The sequence below is a fragment of the Scyliorhinus torazame genome, chromosome 7 (assembly GCF_047496885.1).
Source record: "Scyliorhinus torazame isolate Kashiwa2021f chromosome 7, sScyTor2.1, whole genome shotgun sequence".
NCBI lineage: Eukaryota > Metazoa > Chordata > Chondrichthyes > Carcharhiniformes > Scyliorhinidae > Scyliorhinus > Scyliorhinus torazame.
The window spans coordinates 117,051,854-117,073,131 of NC_092713.1; the positions used below are offsets into that span (position 1 = coordinate 117,051,854).

General features: G+C 44.2%; 1 protein-coding gene across 14 annotated transcripts in view; it reads right to left on the bottom strand.

Annotated features, from left to right (window-relative positions):
• The window catches only part of ssbp3a (single stranded DNA binding protein 3a), a 239,744-nt gene that overhangs the window by 207,410 nt on the left and 11,056 nt on the right, over nt 1–21,278 (bottom strand). For all 14 annotated transcript variants that reach the window (XM_072511347.1, XM_072511345.1, XM_072511342.1 and 11 more), the window contains exon 4: nt 19,821–19,905. In XM_072511347.1, the coding sequence (XP_072367448.1) occupies nt 19,821–19,905 (85 nt within the window). The remainder of the gene's footprint in view (nt 1–19,820; nt 19,906–21,278) is intronic.

The window sequence follows — 21,278 nt, forward strand, 5'->3', positions numbered from 1 at the left end:
CTGCTTCTCAGAAAACAGTTGGATGTCAAGCCAAAGGAGGAAATAGGAGGAGAGGTATTGAAAACCCTGTTCAAAGAGGTAGTTTTAAATTGAGAGCAAGGTGGAAGGAGTCAGGGAGTCAATTCCAGAGGATAGGTCTGGGCAACTGAAAATGCTTCAGTCAATGGCAGGACAAAAAAGAGAGAATTAAGCCGCAACCAGATTTCTTGGGCGTAGTGGGGGAAGGGAATGCAAGTCACAGATTTGAGGGGTGAAAATCAGGAACGGATTTGAACACAAGGATGAGAATTTTAAATTGGAGACCGAGGGCCAGGCACCAATATCAGTGAGAAAGGAGTGATGAGTGAGTGGGACAGGATACAGGCATGGTTTTGTGCGAGTTGATGTTTACAGAGCAAGAAAAAGAAGCCATCAAATAGAATTCCGACAATGCAAGAGGCGGCTACTTGGCTCATCGTGTCTACATCAGCCCTCTGAAAGAGCATGCCCACTCCCCACCCCATCCCCATAACCCAACCTCACCTTTGCACACCAAGGGGCAATTTAGCATGGTCAATCCATCTAACCTACAGATCTTTGACTGTGGGAGGAAACTCAAGCACCCAGAGGAAACCCATGCAGACACGGGGAGAAAGTGCAAACTCCACACAGTCACCCAACTCCAGAATTGAACTCGGTCCCTGGTGTTGTGAGGCAGCAGTGTTTACAACTGTTCCAGACAGAATGGCATTACAAAGCAGAGTCTGGAGGTGCCAATGGCATTCTTGAGCGTTTGAGCAGCAGAAGAATGCTATTACCAAGTTGGAAATCTTTGTGATAAAGTGGGAAGTTCAGCTGAAATAGACGTTCATGGCTGCAAACAGTCTAATACAATTTGACAGTGATAGATAGGGTTATGGAATTCACAGCGACAGCGGAGTTTGTGACAGGGGCAAAAGACGACACCTTCCGTCTTCCCAATAATTAATAGGAGGAAACTGTGGCTCAGGTGGGACAGGATTTCAGACAAGTAGTTTTGCAAAGCAGAGACAGAGGAGGATTGAGAAGTGGTGGCAGGATGTCAAACTTTAAGTGCACGTGGATGCTAACCTATATCGCAGTGACAGCACATTGATTAAGTCACTGAGGGGTCCAGGGCAAATCTTTAGGCACTTTGAGGCAATGGTGCAAGGGCCAGAAAAGAAGCCATTGGTGGTGATGCTCTAATGATGATTTGTTAAGTGAGAATGGAACCAACTTTTGTTTTTAATTTTATTCCTTTCTCAGAGTTACAAAGATGCACAGAGTTGACAAGAAATGCCTTTAACCCATCTCCTTGCTTGCCCCAAAAAACAATCCAAATTCAACTGAATCCAGGGCAGCATGGTTGCGCAGTGGTTAGCATTGCTGCCTCGCGGCGTCGAGGACCCGGGTTCGATCCCGGCCCCAGGTCACTGCCCATGTGGAGTTTTCAGATTCTCCCCGTGTCTGCGTGGGTCTAACCCCCACAACCCAAAGATGTGCAGGGTAGGTGGATTGGCAATGCTAAATTGCCCACCAATGGACAAAAATAATTGGGTACTCTAAAATTATTATTATATTTTTTTTAAACTGGATGCAAATGAAACATTTCTGCTCTTTAACAGAGTTGAGGGTTTTGTGCTGACATACAATATCAGCAGAGAGTCTGCCAGATACAGTAATATTGCCCCAGATGAGTTCAATATTGAACAGACAAAAGGAAGTCAGGTTTGGTGAGAATCTGGGAAGAAGGAACACCCCTTCCTACAGACATGCAAACAGAGCATGGGGCCAAGACTGAACAATGAAAAAGGTAGGTAAAACAATTTTTGAATTAATAAATTAGTATTTGCTAACGAACCCAGCAGCAGAGCTAGATAAATCCTTGGCATTTGGTGAATGCTCTGAGAGAAGAGGTAGGAAGAGATTTTTTTAAAGCGAGGCTCTCCCTTTACACATAAATCCCTTAATGATGAAGAATCTTCACAATTTCATAAAGTGGCATAGGAGGACCAGGCACTTTTGAAGCCACCACTTAACAAGAGGTTTCAAAAGTCAGAAATATTTTTAGGCTTGCTGTGTCCATAAAAACTGACCAAAAGAAATGCTAAAATTCAATTTATTTGGCACTTTTCACAAGTCAGCTACTGGATCCTACCACGGAGAGGGTACTTTGCAGACTGGTCTGGAACAGAGTTCATTCGTTTTAACAGTGTTAATTGTGACGACGCTACAACTGACCTCCGTAGTTTAATCTGGGAAGTTTGGAGGGGCGGAGCAGCTAAGATTGTACTCCTGATCATCACCCCGGTGACCACTCTCGAGAATGCACACATTAGGGGAAGACAAAATCAGTTTCAACATCTATCGACTGACATTTGTTTAGGTCCCATCTGGATAGGCTAATCTTGGTGTTTCGGTGGCAAACACAGGCCACTAAAATCCAATTTGGTGTACTTTTACTTCCAAATCAGCTTCAGTTTAGTTTAGCGATTAGGACAGGCTGGTTAGTATCTAGCAAAAAATATCACTATACTGCATTTGTGTTAAAGATATTCTCTCCTCCACTCAGCAAGTGAATGATTTACAAGAGCCAAAACAAACACAACAATCTCAGTAAAGACTACAAAATTCTGGAGTTGGAAAGTGCCTTGACAATTCACTTCCTCCTCTTCCCCCACCCACCCCATCGCACATCAGGGTTTAAACACTGAACACTCACTAGAAATCTCTACAGGATCATGGCTAACCAACCCTCCCCCAACATTCTAAACTCCAGAAAAAGCAAATAAATCCAGAAACACCACCACTTTTGAAAGCGAGGAGAGAGTTTACGATGCTTCACCAAGAACACATAAGGGACAGATGCCCTGTTTGAATAGAAGAGCCCAAATAACTGAAGCTTTTTTATTTGTGGCTCACAAAGCAAATCATGCTGCAGGCCCAATACGAATTGCAAATTTACCTCTTTTGTCTTCCTTTTGTCCTTTAGAAACAGAGATTGTGGAAAGAACCTGGATGGAGGCCCGAACACCATCAAAAGCTACAAATTTGTGATTAGGTCCTTTACCCTAAGAAAAGCTGCTGGCCCCTCCCTCCAAAACCCCACCCTACTACCCTGGAAGGTCAGACACCTCAGAGTGCAAATTAGCCAGCAATAGCTGCCCCTAAACTAACACAAAGGCTGATCAGAGTGCTGGCCCCTATTACACGTGGCCATGTCATCCTAGGGGCACACAATGAACAACATTCTACGAACAAAAGGCAGCTCGCACTGGGCATCAGCTATGCCAAGTTCGGCTGCTATGAAAAAACAAACATTCTCTCAGCTCAAGGTTGGGGGAATTCTTGCTCTGCCAGCAATATTTGAAACCAGTGGGAGGAAACAAGAATCAAGCATTAGAGTCTTCAACGAGTTGTTGCACTGTGCCGATAAAAAATCCTACCACCCAAAGCACGCAGGAAGCAGCTCGGTCTCAAAGTGACATCTCCATGAACAAGACTAATCTGATGTGTCATTTTTATTGTTACTTTTTTTTTTTTAAAACAATAGTTTAGAAATATTGGATACTGCAAACATTTTACAGGAGCTATCGAGGCCAGAAACTTCACAGATGTATTAAAGTTGTGTGTGAGAAACATCAGTTAACACTAATAAACCAGGGAAGGAGGGATGGGTAAACAGGAGAATCACTCCCAAGGTTTGCTCTAAACACTGGTACGCAGCTATTCCAGGGTCGCGGAGGAGCAGAGCTGAAAGGAAACCTTTGATTGTTGTCACCCCAGTCATCTGCTCCATACATCTCATGTATTATAGCCTTAATTCAGAGGCCAGCTGGACTAAAGAGAGAATCGCCCAGGAATCAGTGCAGGACATGACGTTCTTTGACTGTGGCCGCCGGTATGTATCGCCTTCCCAGTTTTAAAAAAACTTCCTACAATAAATAGGCACGGTTTAAGGGCTGAATTGCCATTAGATTACAGTCATTAAATTTCTATAATTTTATGGCAAGAGTGAAACAGGTTTATAGGGCAGGATTTAGCGGACCCGCTCACCCCAATCCAGTAATTGCCGAAAAATCCCGCGAGACGGCCCTAAAAGTTCAGTTTGAGATCTTGCCTGCCCTCTGCCAGTAAGGTGATCAGGTTAGCACCCAGAAAGGGGCATGAATTTCCATAATTTTTAATATATTTACTTATACTTACTGGGCTCGACACCGTAACATGCTCCCGAGCCTTATCCTCCCACCCAGACGGTATGACGTCACACCAGCGCAAATCACGAATGGTTTTCAAAAATGAGAACCGGCTGTGATGACTATTGAGCATAGCCCCTGGGTGGGGAGGGATATACCTTGGGGAGTGGGGTGGGTAGAGAAGAGAGAGTTGCCCTTCTGCCTGTGGGAGTTGGGGATGATCCCCTCGTCCACCAGGAGGTCCCGATCTTTAATGTCACTTTGAGATCCCAGTAGGTCTTCTCTTCTCCCAGAGATCTTCTCTTCTCTTTCTTCTCTCCCTCCCGCTTCCCCTCCCCCTACCAAGCTGGATGTGTGACCCTCCCCAACTCATTGCACAGAGTGCTGTTAAATCAGGCGAGAAAAGGCATCTGTGAACCCAGCGTGTTTCACATAGCTTTTCTCGCTGATCCAGCATTCTGTGCAGTTTTGGGAAATTTCCATCCATAGGGTCCCAAAAATAGTTCAAAATTAAAGCTTCAATTAGACCTTTTAAAAAAAAAATTTTTTAGGGTACCCAATTATTTTTTTCCGATTAAGGGGCAATTTAGCGTGGCCAATCCGCCTACCCTGCACATCTTCGGATTGTGGGGTTGAGACCCACGCAGACACGGGGAGAATGTGCAAACTCCACATAGACAGTGACCCAGGGCCGGGATCGAACCAGGGTCCTCAGCGCCCTAGGCAGCAGTGCTAACCACTGCACCACCGTGCTGCCCCTATTACACCTTTTTTAAACTGATGTCAACAATGCACTCTTATCAACTTATGGCAGCGTTATGGAGGGGGAAGATGTGCATGTGGCTCCCACTAGAAGACTGCACTTTTCGTCCTTCTTTGTTAGTTCTATAGGGTACTTTCCTTCAAAATGCCACATAATCAATGGGATAAGGATACTATAATCGGTAAAATGTCCAGAAAAGTCAGGGAAAGAAGGTGGACAGAAGTACGTCGATGGAGTTGGAGGTCTCTCAGAGCTCGTTGGTAGGAAAATGGCGGAGGCAGCCTCCAGCCACTCCACTAATGGCCAAAATGCTTTCAAGTGCCTTGGTGAAAGAATTCGATAAGCACTGCCATTCTGTTTCACAGGACCTCCACAAATTAATGGAGGAGGCCTTGACCCCCATCAAAGTGGCTCTGAAGAAGTCCAACCAAACTGCGAAAGCCCATGGAGTCGCAATAAATGCCAGGGAAATTATCCTATCGAGACATAAAGATCAGATTGCCTCACTAAAAGCGGAGATGTCTCTGCCAAAGGGCATGATTTAGAGAATTTGTCCAGGAGGCAAAACATTTTGGGTGGCACGGTGGCACAGTGGTTAGCACTGCTGCCTCACAGCACCGAGGACACAGCCCCAGGTCAATGTCCATGTGGGGTTTGCACATTCTCCCCGTGTCAGCGTGGGTCTCACTCCTACTACCCAAAGATGTGCAGGTTAGGTGGATTGGCTACTTAATTGAAAAAAAAAAAAGAATTGGGCACTTAATTTATTTTTAAAAACAGTAGGCAAAACTTGGGCTGCCAGAGGGGATGGAAGACACACGGCCATGGAATATTTTATGGAGATGTTTGGGACGATGGTGGGGGAGGGTGGATTTACATCAGAGTAGGACCGAGCCCACCATACACTCCAATAGAAGCCTAGTCATGGAGAACCATCTCATGTGGTAACAGTGAAGTTTCATAGCTTCAAAGGAAAAAGAGCGGATGTTGAGATGGGTGAGGAAACATCGTGACTTCAAATGGGAAGGCCACGCCATCAGGTTTTACCAAGTCGTGGGATCGGAGCTGACGAAGAAGAGGGCTATGTTCAACAAAGCCAAGACTTCCCTGTACAAGGATACACCACACCGATTTGGTGTGGTGTAAACTGCGTGGTTAAGAGTCACTTTCGGGGGGGGGGAGGGAGCTTTATATATTCTATTGGTTTTTAATTTTTTTTTTCATTCTAGTTGCGCCCCCCCCCCCCCCTCCCCGGCCGCTCGCCCGAAGTAATCTCAGAGGTTCAGACAGGCTTCGTTAAGGGTCGACAATTGTCAGCCAATACACGTTACCTGCTAAACATTGTCCATTTCTCCTCCTTAGTGCCCGAACCGGAGGTGACCGTTTCCCTAGATGCCAAAAATACATGTGAGAGTGGAGTGGGGAAATCGGTTTGAAATTTTTGGGAAGGTTTGGATTTGGAAGTTTATTCCCCATTGGGTTTGACTACTTTAGAGGGACCCACAGTGTTCGAACGAATGCTCTGAACTCGGACTACATCCCTTTGAATAGAGGCACTGGCGGAGGTGCCCGTTGTCGCCGCTCTGGTATGCCTTGGAGATAGAACCATTTGCTATAGCACTGAGGTCGTCGGTTGAGCAGAGGGGGCTAAATCGGGGAACGGTGGAGCATAGGGTCTTCCTTTACACGGATGGACTACTGCTCTGTATTACAGACTCAGTACCATTAATGGAAGAGATAATGAAGCTGCTTAGGAGTTTTGGCTTCTTCTCTGGGTACAAGTTGAACTTGGCTAACTAAGAGTGACTGCTTCCCGGTCAATCCCCCAGGGACAAGAGCCCAACTGGGGATGCTACCTTTTCATCTCACCTGGGCTAGTTTTTGTTATCTGGGTGTCCAAGCAGCCACGTTTCAACTAGTCTCGTTGATAGTGTCAAGACAGACTTACAGAAGCAGGTTAACTACCCTGTAATCTTGGCACGCATGGTTCAGACTATTAAAATGAATGTTCTCCTGCGATTTTTATTTATTTTTCAATGTCTCCCCAAGTCCTTTTTTGTTAAAGTCAACAAATTAATGTCCTCTTTTATTTGGGCGGGTAGGACTCCAAGGATCCATGGGGTTCTGTTCCAGAGAGATAGGCAATCAGTGGCCTTGGCTCTACCCATTCTATTATTGAGCAGCCAATATTCAGATGGCATTGATGTGTTTGAGTGATCCTGGTTCCATATGGGGCAAAATGAAAGTGAGTTCCTGCACGGTTTTTAGCCTTGGTGCAATAGTAACCTCATCATTACCAATTTTCCCTGAATCTAGTGGTGGTGTTCACCCTGCCAACTCAGGCAGCATTTTAAGCTCTGTTCTATGTCTCTGCCAGCCCCAACTGCAATAACCACCTTTTTCTGCCTGTGGGTTTGGATTCAATGTCATGGGAGGGGAAGGGTTCGGAGAGATTTGGGGACTTGCTCATGGAGAGGAGGTTTGTTAGTTTAGGTTATATTAGGCAGCACGGTGGCGCAGTGGTTAGCACTGCTGCCTCATGGCGCCGAGGTCCCAGGTTCGATCCTGGCTCTGGGTCACTGTCCGTGTGGAGTTTGCACATTCCCCCCGTTTTTGTGTGGGTTTCCCCCCCACAACCCAAAGATGTGGCTTGGCCAAGCGAAATTGCCCCTCCAAAATTTTTTTTTTTTTTTTTTTAAAGTTTAGGTTATACTCGGTCAGTTTCTGAGTATTTTAGCAAATTATTAGGCTACTAGTCCTTGCATTGCAGTTTTGGGAGTCACATTTAAAGAGATCCAAAAAAATAGGCCATATTCTTCTTGCAAAGAAAATGCATTATTCTCCCATCCTTCAGTCTTGTCCTAGAGGTCATGTTGGAGATTTAGGTTACTTGGATATCTCCATGTGCCTTCCAATGAAATATCAGTATTCATATATTTTTTCAAAAGGAAATTAAATACCTCTTTGAAGGAGATAAATTAATGAGTTCAGAAAGTGTAGGACTCAAGAGGAAAATGTAATGATGCATTCCAATAATGTTTTGGTCTTACTGACTTTTAAGAACACATAAAATGAATGCAAACGGTGAATTTTAAGAATGGCAGTTTTCTTTTGGCAAGAATATTGACGCTTGCATAGGTTTAAAACAAGGGATTCCTATTAATTAATCATCCCTCCCCGTACTCACTGGAAAATGAAAATGCACATATGAGCACAACAAATCAAGAGCAGGATCAGCATCGCCTGGAATGCCACACAGCCAGTAAACCTGCTGACATCCTCAATCCGGGAGTGTTGAAATGCAGTTGAGTTACTCGAAGAGGAAGACATGTTTCAGCCCTCTACCACCACCAAAAAATTAATGGACACAGCATCTCATTGTTGTTTGTGGATTCTTGCCATCAATAAAATGGCTACCACACATTGTTCCAAATACCAGTAAATGCACTACAAATTATTACTTAATTATTACGGCAATTATGCCTTTCAGAATGTGAGGTGCATAGATGACATACAAGTGCAATTCTCTTTTTGCTAACAATACCATTTCAGGGAAGTGATCCTTGGGGGAGCAGAGGCACAGCCACCGAAGCTCCTCCTATACATCTCATGGCAGCCAGTTCCAGCAATGTCAACAAGCATATAATATAGTGACAGCAAGTACGATGTGATAGACACGCAGATCTGGAGTAAAAAGTGAAAATGCTGGATGAATGCAGATCTATGTTTCAAGCCTGTATGACTCTTCTACAGAATTGAGTTTATTTAGCATTTTCTGTTTTTATTTCAGATTTCCAGCATCTGCAATATTCTTTTATTACAGAAAGCTTATGCTTTTCTTGGTGGGGGAAGGGGGTGGGGATGGATAGAGGAAAAAGGAGAAAGGCACTGAAGGAAACTGAGGATGCAAGCATGGAGCTAGGTATTTTGCAGCTGAACGCATCCCAACAATTACAACACCCCTGTGGAAAAATATACAGAATATTTTCATTTATCTGACATTTTAATGCAGTTATCAAAAACAGTTACACCCAAGCCAGGCTCTGTGTACTGTCAGCAAGCCATTAGTCAGCAATTTTCATCACAAAACACTAGAACTGTAACTCCTTTATACAATTGAATCTATTCATCCACAAATTCATACACAGAATGACACATCTGACAAAAGTTTCAATTAAATTCACTACAGAAAAGGTTTCAAAACAACTGGCAGTTCAATCCCAATAAACTGACACTACTTCAACCCGACTTGAGCAATATGCCACATCAACACTAGCACAGACGAGGCACCAGTTTGTTCAACGATCAGTTGTAAAAGATCTATCAGAGGACAAATTTGAAACTTTTGCTCCCAAAATAGGATTTATTCTCATCCAGTTTAAACAAAATAGACCGGCCCCAGTTGCCACTTGGTTTCGGATAAACATTTTTACCCTATTCCTATTTGCCAGAATTTGCTTCACCACCTTTTCTGAAGTTGATGATTCCTTACTGGGCCACATATTCTCAGGTATATTGGCCAAAACAGGTATTAGTCGTGGGTTAGTCTTGCCAATGTTGATTTCAGTGGGTACCAAAGCTGGCCCAGATGAAGTTCTCACCGATAATCCACACAAATGCAAGCAAGGCTCAAGTGGATCAGAAATTCGGACTCATTTTCCCCTCCCTAACTCAGGTAAAAATTAGGTCAATTATAGTGTTTACCCAACCCTGACTCATCCAAACCCAGCTGAATTCAGCCGTTGGCACAAGAACCAAATCTGGGATTCCTGGTCTGTACAGCTCAACTACTTGTGGAGCTAGTTGAGGAACTGTAAAAAAAAATTAATGCATCAAACCATCTGTTGCATGCGTAACACCCGAGTATCAGCCACACAATGCTGTATCAAGTGTTTACTTGCATCACTGATACCATTTCCAAGATACATGGAGTATAAACATGCTGGCTAGTTGCCTGGAACAGTTTGGCCATTCATTGTCTTTTACATCAATACAATCCAACCATCGGCTTACGGTGATGCAGGCACAGAAGTGTACAGCGCAGACCACTACTAATTCAGCATGATCAGTGCTCAAATCTGTGCACGTAAACTTGGCAGAATTCCTCCCCTTTCCTGCAAAGGTAAAACATTAACCTGACCCCACGCAATGTTAATACAGTTCCAATGTTCAGTACTTCCAAATTACAATTCCTTTTTATTTTTATTAAAACCTGCAAATATGACTGCAGTCCACTAAAATACAGGGTGGTGGAACCCACAGGGTTGAGTCTTCTCCATTTGCTCTCAGTTCCTTCCCATGCTCTACAGAGTCTACAGGATGTGGGCAACATGCTATTGCTTATATTTAATAATTTTGCAATAATCCATACACATGCCTACCTAGTATGTTCCCTACATTAGAAATTTATGTTTTCACAACAGAGGTCTCCTTGACAAATTGATTCCGAACTTCACCCAGTGCCACAGATGTAAGCAATGAGGCCCAGCATTCACCTCCCATGTTTGTGTTGAGTTAGCGGAACTCAGTAAGGGTGATAACAGAGTCACTAAAATTGGGCACACAACACCGAGTCAGGAAAAAGGAAGTTTAACAGCCACCACTGGTGCACACGTGTGGTGCTGAAGTGATAAAATCATAAAGATTCAAGTTTCAATAATGTCTACCAATGCACAAAAATAATATCCACTTTTCTGAGGTACACAAGTGTTCCATCTTCTGGGACTAAGCAATCTTTAAGATCAGAGGGAAGCACTGCTGCCTCACAGCGCCGAGGACTCGGGTTCGATCCCAGCCCCGGGTCACTGTCCATGTGGACTTTACACATTCTCCCCGTGTCTGCCTGGGTCTCACCCCCACAACCCAAAGATGTGCAGGATAGGTGGATTGGCCACGCTAAAGTGACCGTTAATTAGATTTTTTTTTTTTTTTAAACAAAAGATCGGAGGGAAAAGGAAATCGAGGAAATTCGATCTGCTTCTAACATTGTGGGAGCTGCTGCTCGAAACTCATCGAATAAGTGGCAGGAGGCTATCAATAAATAGTGGATAGGTTTTTAAATGCCACAATTTTACATTTGAAACAAATTTCCCTTTTGGTCACTATATGCAGTTTTCAAAAATTAAAACACAAGCAGGAGGGAGGGGGAAGGGGGGGGGGGGGGACAACTGGGTTGCTGCTGCGGAAATCCAAAAGGAAATGGCTAAAGAGTGGGTGGGCGGGGATGGTGTGCGACGCTGGGGGAGCGAGCGGGAGCGCGGAGGCGGGATATGGGACTGGCCTAGAGAAGGTAATGGCTAGTCGACACGGGAGGGGGGCAGGTAGCCCCCTAGTGAGGCTGATCACGTGGAACGTGAGAGACCTGAACGGACCGATAAAAAGGGCCCGAGTGCTCGCGCATTTGAAAGGACTAAGGGCATACGTGGTTATGCTCCAAGAGACGCACCTAAAGGTGGCGGACCAAGTTAGGCTAAGGAAAGGATGGGTGGGACAGGTGTTCCACTCAGGACTGGACGCAAAGAATAGAGGGGTGGCCATTTTGGTGGGGAAACGGGTAGCATTTGAAGCAAAGAACATCGTAGCAGATAGCGGAGGTAGATATGTAATGGTGAGTGGCAGGCTGGAGGGAATGGAGGTCGTGTTGGTTAATGTGTATGCCCCAAACTGGGACGATGCGGGATTTATGAGACGGATGCTGGGGCGTATACCGGACCTGGAGGTAGGAAACTTGATTTTAGGAGGGGACTTTAATACAGTGCTGGACCCGGGGCTAGATAGATCCAGCTCAAGGACCGGAAGAAGGCCGGCAGCGGCCAAGGTACTTAAGCGGTTTATGGACCAAATGGGGGGAGTGGATCCATGGCGATTTCTTAGACCTAGGGCTAGGGAGTTTTCCTTCTTCTCCCATGTCCATAAAGTGTACTCCCGGATAGATTTTTTTGTTTTGGGAAGGTCGTTGATCTCTAGGGTGGAAGAAGCAGAGTACTCAGCCATAGCGGTTTCGGATCATGCCCCACATTGGGTGGACCTGGAATTAGGAGAGGAAAGGGAGCAGAGAACACTCTGGCGATTAGATGTGGGACTGATGGCGGATGAGGGAGTGTGTGCAAGAGTGCGGGGGTGTATTGAGAGATACCTGGAGGTCAATGATGACGGCAAGGTCCCTGTGGGAGTGGTATGGGAAGCACTAAAAGCGGTGGTCAGAGGAGAGCTGATCTCCATTGGGGCCCACAAAAGGAAAACAGAGGCCAAGGAAAGGGAAAGATTACTGGGGGAGATTTTAAGGGTGGATAGGGAATTTGCAGAGACCCCGGAGGAGGAATTGTACAGGGAGAGGAGACGACTCCAGACGGAATTTGACCTTCTGACCACCAGAAAGGCGGAGGTACTGTGGAGGAAGGCACAGGGGAGGAGGTATGAATATGGGGAAAAGGCTAGTCGCCTGTTGGCTCATCAATTGCGAAAGAGGGCAGCAGCGAGGGAGATAGGAGGAATTAGAGACGAAAGGGGAGACACGGTGCGAAGGGCAGGAAAGATAAATGAGGTGTTCAAGACCTTCTATGAGGAACTGTATAGGTCTCAACCCCCAGAGGGAGAGGAGGGGATGCGGCAGTTCCTGGACCAATTGAGGTTCCCGAAAGTGGAGGAGCGGGGGGTGGTAGGCCTGGGGGCACCGATTGGGGTGGACGAGGTTATTAAGGGACTGGGAAGCATGCAAGCAGGGAAGGCACCAGGACCAGACGGGTTCCCGGTGGAGTATTACAGAAAATATGTGGACTTGTTGGCCCCGTTGATGGTGAGGACGTTCAATGAGGCCAGGAAAGGGGGGACTCTACCGAGGACGATGTCGGAGGCGACGATATCGTTAATTTTGAAGAGGGATAAAGATCCGTTGCAGTGCGGGTCTTATAGAACCATTTCATTATTGAACGTGGACGCCAAATTGTTGGCAAAGGTACTGGCATCGAGGATAGAGGACTGTGTCCCGGGGGTGGTGCACGAAGACCAGACAGGGTTCGTAAAAGGGAGACAACTGAATGTTAACGTGCGACGACTATTAGGGGTGATAATGATGCCCCCAGTGGAGGGGGAGGCAGAGATAGTGGCGGCAATGGACGCAGAGAAGGCATTTGATAGGGTGGAGTGGGAGTATTTATGGGAAGTGTTAAGGAGGTTTGGGAACGGGTTTATTAGCTGGGTTAGACTTCTTTATGGGGCTCCAACGGCAAGCGTAGTTACAGGTCGACATAGATCGGAGTATTTCCGACTATATAGGGGAACAAGACAGGGATGCCCGCTGTCTCCATTGTTGTTCGCGTTGGCAATTGAACCTCTGGCCATGGTGTCGAGAGACTCCAGGAAATGGACAGGGGTGATTAGAGGGGGAGAAGAACACCGAGTCTCATTATACGCGGATGACCTATTGTTATACGTGTCGGACCCAGCGGGGGGGATGATAGAGGTTATGCGAATTTTGAGGGGGTTCGGGGATTTCTCGGGGTATAGGCTAAACATGGGGAAGAGTGAATTATTTGTGATACATCCAGGGGACCAGAGTAGAGAGATAGAAGGCTTGCCGCGAAGGAAAGTGGAAAGAAACTTCTGATACCTGGGGATTCAGATCGTTAGGAGCTGGGGAACCTTGCACAGACTTAATCTGACACGGCTGGTAGAACAAATGGAGGAGGACTTCAAGAGGTGGGACATGCAGCCTCTATCGCTGGCGGGCAGGGTGCAAGCAATTAAGATGATGGTCCTCCCGAGGTTCTTATTTGTATTTCAATGTCTCCCTATACTAATCACCAAGACCTTTTTTAATAAAATAGACAGGAGCATCACGAGCTTCGTGTGGGCAGGGAAAGTTCCGAGAGTAAGGAGGGGGTTCCTTCAGCGGAGTAGGGACAGAGGAGGATTGGCACTACCGAACTTGGGCGATTACTATTGGGCTGCCAATGTGGCAATGATACGTAAATGGATGATGGAGGGTGAGGGAGCGGCGTGGAAAAGACTGGAGAGAAAGTCCTGTAAAGGGACGAGTTTAGAGGCGCTGGTGACGGCACCACTACCGATCTCACCTAAAATGTTTACCACGAACCCGGTGGTGGCGGCAACATTGAATATCTGGGGACAGTGGAGGCGACAGAGAAGGGTGCGGGGAGCCCTGGTGGGGTCCCCAATCAGGAACAACCATAGGTTCGCCCCAGGAAGAATGGATGGAGGATTTCAGAGCTGGTACCAGTTGGGAATTAGGAGGGTGGGAGATTTATTTATAGATGGGACTTTTGCGAGCTTGGGAGCATTGGAGGAAAAGTATAAGTTGCCCCGGGGAAATTTCTTGAGATATATGCAGGTGAGGGCGTTTACTAGACAACAGGTGAGGGAATTTCCGTTGCTCCCGACACAGGGGATACAGGACAGGGTGCTTTCAGGGGTGTGGGTCGGAGAGGGCAAGGTGTCAGAGATTTACCGAGAGATGAGGGAAGAGGGGGAGGAGTCGGTGGGCGAACTAAAAGGAAAGTGGGAAGAAGAACTGGGGGAGGAGATAGAGGAGGGTATGTGGGCTGATGCCCTAAGCAGGGTAAATTCCTCTTCCTCATGCGCCAGGCTTAGCCTGATTCAATTTAAGGTGCTACATAGAGCACACATAACAGGAGCAAGATTGAGCAGGTTCTTTGGAGTGGAGGACAAATGTGGGAGGTGTGGCAGGAGCCCGGCAAACCACGCACATATGTTTTGGGCGTGCCCGGCACTGGAAGGGTATTGGAAGGGAGTGACGGGAGTGATTTCGCGGGTGGTGAAGGCCCGGGTCAAACCAGGCTGGGGGTTAGCTCTATTTGGAGTTGCGGAAGAGCCGGGAGTGCAGGAGGCGAAAGAGGCCGACGTTGTGGCCTTTGCGTCCCTAGTAGCCCGGCGCCGGATCCTACTCACGTGGAAGGAGGCGAAACCCCCCGGACTGGAGGCCTGGGTAAATGATATGGCGGGGTTCATTAAACTGGAGCAGATAAAGTTTGCCCTGAGAGGATCGGCTCAAGGGTTCACCAGGCGATGGCAGCCTTTTCTCGACTACCTAGGGGAACGTTAGAGGGAAGACAGATGACCAGCAGCAGCAACCCAGGGGGAAGGGGGGGGGGGGGGGGGGTTTAGTTTAGTTTAGGTCAAAGATAAAGGGGTTTTGCTACTTGTGTATTGTTAAAAATTTCTGTATTGTTATTGTTGCGTTTGCTTTGTAAGAGGAGAAAAATTGTTGTTTGGGGGAAAAATTTCAATAAAACACATTTTTAAAAAAACACAAGCAGAACAGATATGTAGAAATTTACAAGCATTCGAACAGCACATTTTGTTGAAATTGCCCATTAATACACAATGAAAGTGAGCTATAATGAGTCCATAATTTTCACTAGTTTTCAAAGTAATTTTAGTGAACCGTGCCCAATAATTCAAAACAATCAACTTGGTGGGTCACCCATCACAACTAAATGTTACACTCCAACCAGAATCTATGACAAATTAAACCTCAGCAACTAACTGGTCTATTTCTAGTCATTATGATTAAAACATTCCTTCCACAAAATGAAGTTCAAACCTCAGAAATTCAAACATTTAATTACATGCCCCTGACAAGAGTAATGGTACAGTTGGTGCATGTTACAAAATGTATTACAGCAGAAGCACCCACAATGAGTAGAACCCAAACAGAAAATTGTTCAAGACGAACTACTGGAGCTCCATGATGTTGCAGTCGGTATATGTACCAGAGCTAAGTGAAAGACCTGCAAAGTACTAATTTGCCAAACAAATTGTCCTGACTTATGTGATCCCCACTGGACATCACCTTGACAGTATCACTGATAGGACAACCTCAGAGATGCCAATGGCAACTAAAATCCAAGTTCCGGCACTGGTAATACATGCAGGAAGAGATTGCAATATAACCAGTAAACCAGTCTGGGCTCAACCACTGTGTTCTGATTGTCCCATCGTCTGCTGACTTTCAGTGTCTGTGATCGCAGTTCACAAATACACCCTTGGACCTGAGCAGGCATGGTAGTTGTTTGGCTGTACCCCAGCTCAAAGCAATGGTTTAGGGTTGGCAGCAAGAAAAAGAACTGACATAATTGTACATTGCAATTTTGAACCAAATGATTGCTCTGTTGAAATGTGTATATTAAACACCAATTCGATTATCAGAATCCATATAAAGACAGCAGAGCAGTGAAGTTATATTGACATCACATGGATCACAAATTGCTGTTTCTTGCTAAAATATGGTTCAGTTGCTTACTGCTCCTGCAAATAGGACAAAGGTGGTGATATACATCTGTTAACTGCATCTCTACCAATGGAAGTAGGTAAACACACCATCCAATAAGGTACTACATCACCCAACACAGAGGGTCGCAAATTCAAATCTCAGCCAGGTGATCACACTACCAGTGCAGCTATTAGGATCGTTTGTTTTTAAGTTCCCAGGTCAGAGACAAATAAAAACAAAATTAAGGCACATTCTGGTCAGCAATATATAAACTCTGGTTAAGAATGCTGATCAGGAGGTGGCACAGTGGAGCAATGGTTAGCTCTGCTGCCTCACAGCTCTGAGGACCAGGGCTCGATCTTACCCCCAGGTCACTGTCAGTGTCTGCATGGGTCTGATGCCCACAATCTAAAGTTGTGCAAGGTAAGGCCACTCTAAATTGCCCTTTACGTGGAAAAAAAATTGGGTACTCTAAAAAAATTTTAAATGTTTTTAAAGAATGATCAGCAATGAACACTAACACTGAGCAATGATTTTTCAATTCTGTGGGTTGCCCCATTTCTTCTGAAACTACCCCCCTCTTCTGTAGGCAACTAATAATGCAAGTGGACATTATTAATACAGGTGCCTAGGCAAGAGACAAGTCCTGCTCTAACCAAATGCCCAATTTCCAGTAGGAATCACAAAAACATTTTACACTGTTCCAATCGAGAGTTGGGTGGCAAAATTTTAACACCTTAACAGGTACCTCAATTAAGAGCAATTAATTCAGCACAGCCCATGATTACAACTGGAAACTTCTGGTTTGACTTTGTGCAGTACCAAACAAGGTCTTAATTTAAAAGCTAAGTCATTAGAAAAGGTCTGAATGAAGCACCATCAAGTTCTGACTATACACATACCTGCTTTACATATATGGAAGTTTAACTTTGGCGCAGAGGCAATTTAAACTTTCTTTATTCTTTCAATTTTTCTCTCAACTTGTAGACAGCAACTCAATGGTGTGCAATTTCTTTTTTTTTTTTTTAAATAAATTTAGAGTACCCAATTCATTTTTTTCCAATTAAGGGGCAATTTTAATGTGTTCAATCCACCTATCCTGCACATCTGTGTGTTGTGTGGGCAAAACCCACGCAAACACGGGGAGAATGTGCAAACTCCACACGGACAGTGACCCAGAACCAGGATCGAACCTGGGACCTCAGCGTCGTGAGGCAGCAGGGCTAACCCACTGTGCCATCGTGCTGCCCTTTGTGCAATTTCAAAAGTACCAGCAGACCTCTTCATTTTGAGGTTTATGTATTCTTCCTGTGCTCCTAACCCATCCACACATCACTGGGTAGCAACTTAAGCTTCAGTCGATTAACTCCTCGTCCCTTTCGTAAAAAAGGATTCCAAGGAGCACGGAGGCCAATCGGAACACCCATAATAGCTTTTCTGGTTATGATGAACGGCAAATTCACCAAGAGGATCCAAGCCAATATCATCCAGGTCTGTATCCCTCAATCCCACAAAAACAATGCATTTAGGCAATAAGCTGCTGAGACTCAGACAAGATTCTGTTTCGCTCAAAATTGACAGGTCTGGTCTGTAATTGCCATCTTTTGCATTCAAAGCTATTCACCTCAAGAGTCAATATATTACAAAGAAGCACATTTCCATGATAGCTACCCTTTATAGGCCGTCCGATATTTACAGCAGGCTAAACAGAACTTGGCAAAATTTGCAAGTAAGCCATAATTTACATAAACAACTATAGCAATGAAACATACTGAAACATAAGTGTAACCTAGAGTTCTATCAACACCTTCCACTTTTATTTGGGCAACACAAATCAAATTCTAAAAAAACATAAGAAAAGAAAGGTGCACAATCATTCCTACGAATTAAGTTCCTGCACCGGCTACATACAAAACTAAAAATATGAGAACAATTAATGTCAAACTGCATTTTTCTCATGTGTTGCAGAACATGCGAGACATTTTGCGGCATATATGCTTCAACACCTTTCCCAACAAGTTTGGTAAACTATCATCACTCAACCGGCCACTTTAGCCTGGCTCCAACCACTCAGTTCCACCTGCAGTTCAGTTAATCATAAACAAGTTTTTGTCACCTGGCCAATAAATAAAACCTCATGCCAGAGTTATAAATTTTCTAGGCTCTAGCATAGTGACACTGGGAAGGTGCAGCTCTCACTCTTACACAGGCACACTGACTGCTTCATGTTCGTTAGCAAGCAGGTGAGAGAACAGAGGCCAACTGAAGAGCTGAACAAGAGACATATCAACAGTTATCATTAGGCTCCAGAGCATACCCAAAGTGGTGGCAGTGCGACGATCAGGCCGAACCTACTCAAAAGCACTACAACATTTTAAGATATCCTGTGCATTCCGAGCCCCACATTGGTTTATTTTTTGAGAAAGTTGTCAACATAAGCATCTGTTCAGACCCAACAGTTTAATTTTAAGTACAGCCGTAAGCAAAACAAATCAATTTTTGAGACAGCCTTATGCACACTAACATACCATTTTCCAAAATAAATGACTCCCACAAAGACAGCTTGCTCTTGTAGCACAAGCTTTACACTGAGGAAGCAGCTTGTACTATTTATCATTTACTATCGCTGACATACTAAGTCAAGGCATCCCAGTGCCCAAGTATTAACTATGCAGAGCATGTGTCAGCAGACAGTCGAACCTATCAACAAAAACAGCCATTCAGCAAGGAAGAGCAAAGCATACTAAAAATCTGTTACAAATTCTGCTCCAATACGCATCTTATTTGAACCCAATCCACAATCACCAAGTGCCTTCAAAATATGCTAGTTAAAATCTGTGTTGGGTTGTAAAAATTATAGAAGTTTCCATTTTCTTTTAAAATAGAGTCTGTGATCAAAAGAAACATATTTTTGATATGCATAAAAGTTATTTCCATTCCGTAACAAACACATTTCCACAGATTTTCTTAAACTATGCAGAACAATTGCCAATGCGTGATACTGAAAGCTTAAAGACTAGATTTCAGAAACAACAAGTTTATCCTGGGCTTCCACTGTACAGACATGCTCCAGTTACCTACACATACCAGTACATAGTAAAGATGATAACCAAGAGGTAACAGTGGCAAATGATCTTTTCTCTGAAGAGACCCGAATTCAAGGTTTATGTAAAACTATGACAAACCCAATGGAACTCAAATTCCTTTAAAAGTTTTATTTTAAAACAAAGCACATAATTTTAACAAGGTGCACAATTTTAATCGCAGGTTTTTCGCAAACCTTTTTTCATTTGCTTAGTATAGTGAAGCAGGATCATCATAGAGACTGGCAGCAACCAACAAAGCCAAACCAAATCTCTAACTAGTCAACCAATATTCATTCAAGTTAGAAAGTCACAATCAATCATTTTCAAAATATATACCTGTAACATGCTACAAGATGTGTATTTCATACAGATTTTAGAACAATGGAATACCTTCCTCAAAAGAAGTTAAAAATCTGCAAACTAGCATTAATATCAGAAAAGGTATTCCATTCGGCAGTTATTCTCTCTGTACACAACAGAATTATTTAAACCTGCAGTTATTCACAGGTATTAAAAGAACTTACATAGTCATGGAAGGCTTTTGCTTCACTTGAATGTTCACATGTGTCTCGCCTTTCAGGAGCTGCACAGTAAAGGTCCCAAAATACACTGGGTGGGGGGAAAAAAAGATTCTGTTACTATTTCACCTATTCTTAACGCAAAAGATAATATAAATCAGGCATGCACATGCAAAACACAATGTTCCGTTAACAAAGATCATTAGACTGCAATGTACTGTGCTCAGGAGAATATACAGCTTTCAATGATATGCTATATAAATACAGGCTGTATACTGCTAGCAAAACCACAAAAACAACTAGTTAATAAATTCACAGCTTTGAAAAGTAGGAGAACGAAGAGAGGACAACTCAGTTTATAATATTTACAACAAAATGACAGAGTTAAAAAAAAAGTATTACTTAGTCCGTGTGACAATCAAATAAATCGATGGTCATAGTACGTGACTGCAAATACCAACTCCGAGGAAGCAAGTTACAATTCTAACCCATAGCTTCTCTCAAGGCATCTACTCGTTCATACTGTGTGCTGCGCATTCACAAATCCCCAGGTTCCATCCCGCCCCAGGCCAGTACCTGCAGGTGCTCAACTAAAACATTTACTTGACTGAACCCGTAAATTTGCAAACTAGTCAGTCATTATTCCATATAATTAGTGTCCCGTTGACAGCTCTCCAACTTGTACTATATATAATTCACAGCCATCAAACTGAAACCCTGCCTTATCTTAAGCAGACCTACTTGTAAGAAATCCTAATTACTAGTAATTAGGGAGAGATTATCGAAAACATGATTTAAAAACTGATTTCCACCCCCTACCTTTTTGTCAGAAATTCCAACCCTCTCCAAATACTCTATAGAAAGCAAACATTCAGAGGTACAAATCCAAAGGAAACAGCATCTTGTGAAAGACTAGACAATCCATCTGAATAGTAGCAGTAAACTATTCCACCACAGCTGTGGTCTCAGCTAAACCTAGTCTTACTCTTCATAAAACCTCATCTTACCCTTACCCACTTCATAAACACAAAATTAGGTAAACTTCAGTTCATCCACAAAGCCTACAATCTCCTATCTGTCTGCCTCTTGCCACCACCACTTCTCCTAACTACTTATTGCACGAGATGCTACCCAACATTAGTTTAGTTTACAAGTTGACTTCTATTGCTTTATATTTATGCTTCAGTCCTGTTTCTTTGGTTCAACTACCAACTTTTCTATTCCACTTGGTATTTTATTGGAACCTCTAACGTCCCTTTACATTTGCCTCCATTTAAACAACTCTAACTGGTTCTACCCCTCCCTAGCCTGAGGTCAATCATGACAACTACAGCACCCCACCACTCAGGCCAAGATTAGCAGACACTCAGATAGAATCTGATCCATATAGTTCATATGGACAGTGTATCTGGAAGGTTAGAAGTACTAACCATTAAAAATATTAAACATTTTTAGACAACATGC